Source organism: Puntigrus tetrazona, unplaced genomic scaffold (assembly GCF_018831695.1).
Source record: "Puntigrus tetrazona isolate hp1 unplaced genomic scaffold, ASM1883169v1 S000000837, whole genome shotgun sequence".
NCBI classification, from domain to species: Eukaryota; Metazoa; Chordata; class Actinopteri; order Cypriniformes; family Cyprinidae; genus Puntigrus; species Puntigrus tetrazona.
In genome coordinates this window covers 605,001-607,500 of record NW_025048437.1, presented here as the reverse complement: position 1 = coordinate 607,500, position 2,500 = coordinate 605,001, and the positions used below count along the sequence as shown (strand labels likewise).

Sequence of the window (2,500 nt, the reverse complement as noted above, 5' to 3'; positions counted from 1 at the left end):
ACAAAAGCCTAAGACAAAATTACTACGACTTAAATTGAAAGTGAAAAAAGTTTTTATATTTAAAAAAATTATTACAAAATTATTACAAAACTATTTCTACAACTTAAACTAAAAATAAAATAAAAATGTAAAACTAAAGGATAATATAAAAACAAAAAACATGCAATAAATGAATATATATATATATATATATATGTGTTTTTAAACCCTAAAATAATTGAGTCTGGATGAGCCCGGGCCTGATATATCTGGACAAAGTTTTACGAAATAAAGATTTTGCTCCAATTTGGTTACAGTCGCCAGCATGTGACACAAAAAGCACTTAATGTTATAATAACATTACTAAACCAGATAAACATTTAATTTCACTCTTCTTCACCGCTTAATAAAACCAGCGAGCTAAACGTCATAATGCATTTATATATAATTACAAGGCACACACACACACACACACACACACACACACTCTCATGCTTATCAGATGGATGTGATAATTAAATGAGTCAATCACAAGCACACTTTGAAGTCGGCAGGTGTCTCTCACCGTAAGGAGGCGGCGCTGGTCTCTGCGGTCCGGGTTTTTTGGGAGGAGGCAGCGGGTACGTGGGCTTTCGGCTCGGAGCCTCTGAGCTCTGAACACAACACAAACCACAACACTGCATCTACACCAATCAGTACTCACACACAAAACCTACTGCCTTTCACGCTTTCAAAGGGTTATCAAAAGTGCAAGTCGTCATGTTTGGGAAAACTTACATCAGGCTTTTTGCGGGTATTATGAAGGTAAACGTACAATTTTTTAAATACCTTTTTTTTTGTAGAATTTTTGAGTAGAGAAAACTTTAATAAACGCATTTTTTTTTTTCAAAGTTCGAAACTTTCAATTTTACGGTACCTTCTGATCATGCTGTAAAGTTGTTTTTTCATCCTTTTTGTCTTGTTCTTAGAATAAGAAGTCTTGTTTTATGTGAAATGAAATTGAAATAATGTGTATTTAAAATTGTAAAAAAAAAAAAAAAAATATATATATATATATATATATATATATATATATATATATATATATATATATATATATAAAATTAAAAAAAAAAAAATTATTTATTTATTTTTTTGCATCTTAATTATAAATTCATGTTGATCTGAGAATGTTTACATATTTGTATCACTAAACACGATGAATTTTAAAGAAATCATGCAACAATTTTAATGCTCTTTATACGTTTTTAAGTTAATAGAAGTGACCGGAATCAAAACAAATATAATTAACGCTACAAAAATGTATACAAACATCACATTAATTGCATATTTTTGCATGTCAGTCGCCTCTATATCCGTTGATTTGACATATTTTTTAAGATCATCTAACTTTGCACCTGTTGTGATTTTATACTGTTGTGATCATTTTATGATTTTATTTTTAAATCCCTTTTTTATGCAAAGCACTCGTTTTGCATGAAATGCGCCGCATAAGTGATCTTGCCTTCTGTTTTTAAAATGATTTCATATTTCACGCATCACGCACTTATTATACGGTAATCTGCGAGTTGTGCTCTGGTTCACATTTTGACAAACGTTGCAGATCATCCAGATGCATGAATATAAAGAGTTTGCACACCGCTTGTAGCGTGCATAAAGCCATTCGTTTAACAAGTTTCGAGCGACCTCAGATTCAGTTTCCCGGTTGCGTGCTGATTTTTGCATCGATCTGGCTGAACTATTGTAGATTTCTCTTTCGAACGTACCTTTGACATTTGAGAGAAATCAGCGAAGCCACCTTTCCCTCCAAAAGAGTCGCTACCGAATGGATCCGATGCAGCGAACGGGTCTGTTACTGAGAGAGAGAGAGAGAAAGCACAAGCTAATGATTGGATGGAAACGTGTAGCATGCTCCCTTCTGTCTGTTTTCTGAAGAGCGCGGCATAAACACAGGAGCTATTTTAAGAGTCTCGTATGTGGCCAGTGTTTCTCATTTTCCATGACTTTCAGCTCCTGAAAAGCACACGTTTGTTTTCCATCTGTGACGTATGTTTCTGATGAACTAATGACGACGTTATGAAAGAGTTATTATTTTAGCATCACTCAGATATTACAGATTTTATTATTTTGAATCTTTTTATTTTATTATTATTTGTTTTAGCGATTTTCTGTTTTTTTTTGCAATTAGCGTTTTAAGTTGCACATTTATTTTAAGTAGCAAAATGGATTTAACGTCATTTAGCCAACTATAATACCTCGAAATACCTCAAAGTCGACAAATTAAATTAATTAAAAAATAATAATTTTTACAAAAATTATTATTATTTTTTTTTTTATTTCAAACTAAACGTTTTTTTGTAAGCCTCGTTTTAGCTACCAAGAGACAGCTTTTCTCTCTGTATTTCTAGCCAGTTCATTTATCCTCTAATCAATTTATACTGATAACTCAAATAATATTAAGCTACTAAATATTTCAAGTGTTTCAAGAGTTCATTTTTGATCTGATTTTGAAATGATATTT

General features: G+C 31.7%; 1 protein-coding gene across 4 annotated transcripts in view; it reads right to left on the bottom strand.

Moving 5' to 3' along the window:
* The window catches only part of eps15l1b (epidermal growth factor receptor pathway substrate 15-like 1b), a 32,703-nt gene that overhangs the window by 11,353 nt on the left and 18,850 nt on the right, over window positions 1-2,500 (bottom strand). For all 4 annotated transcript variants that reach the window (XM_043233455.1, XM_043233457.1, XM_043233456.1 and 1 more), the window contains exons 21-22: window positions 1,746-1,834; window positions 545-632 (exon numbers count right to left, since the gene is read on the bottom strand). In XM_043233455.1, the coding sequence (XP_043089390.1) occupies window positions 545-632; window positions 1,746-1,834 (177 nt within the window). The remainder of the gene's footprint in view (window positions 1-544; window positions 633-1,745; window positions 1,835-2,500) is intronic.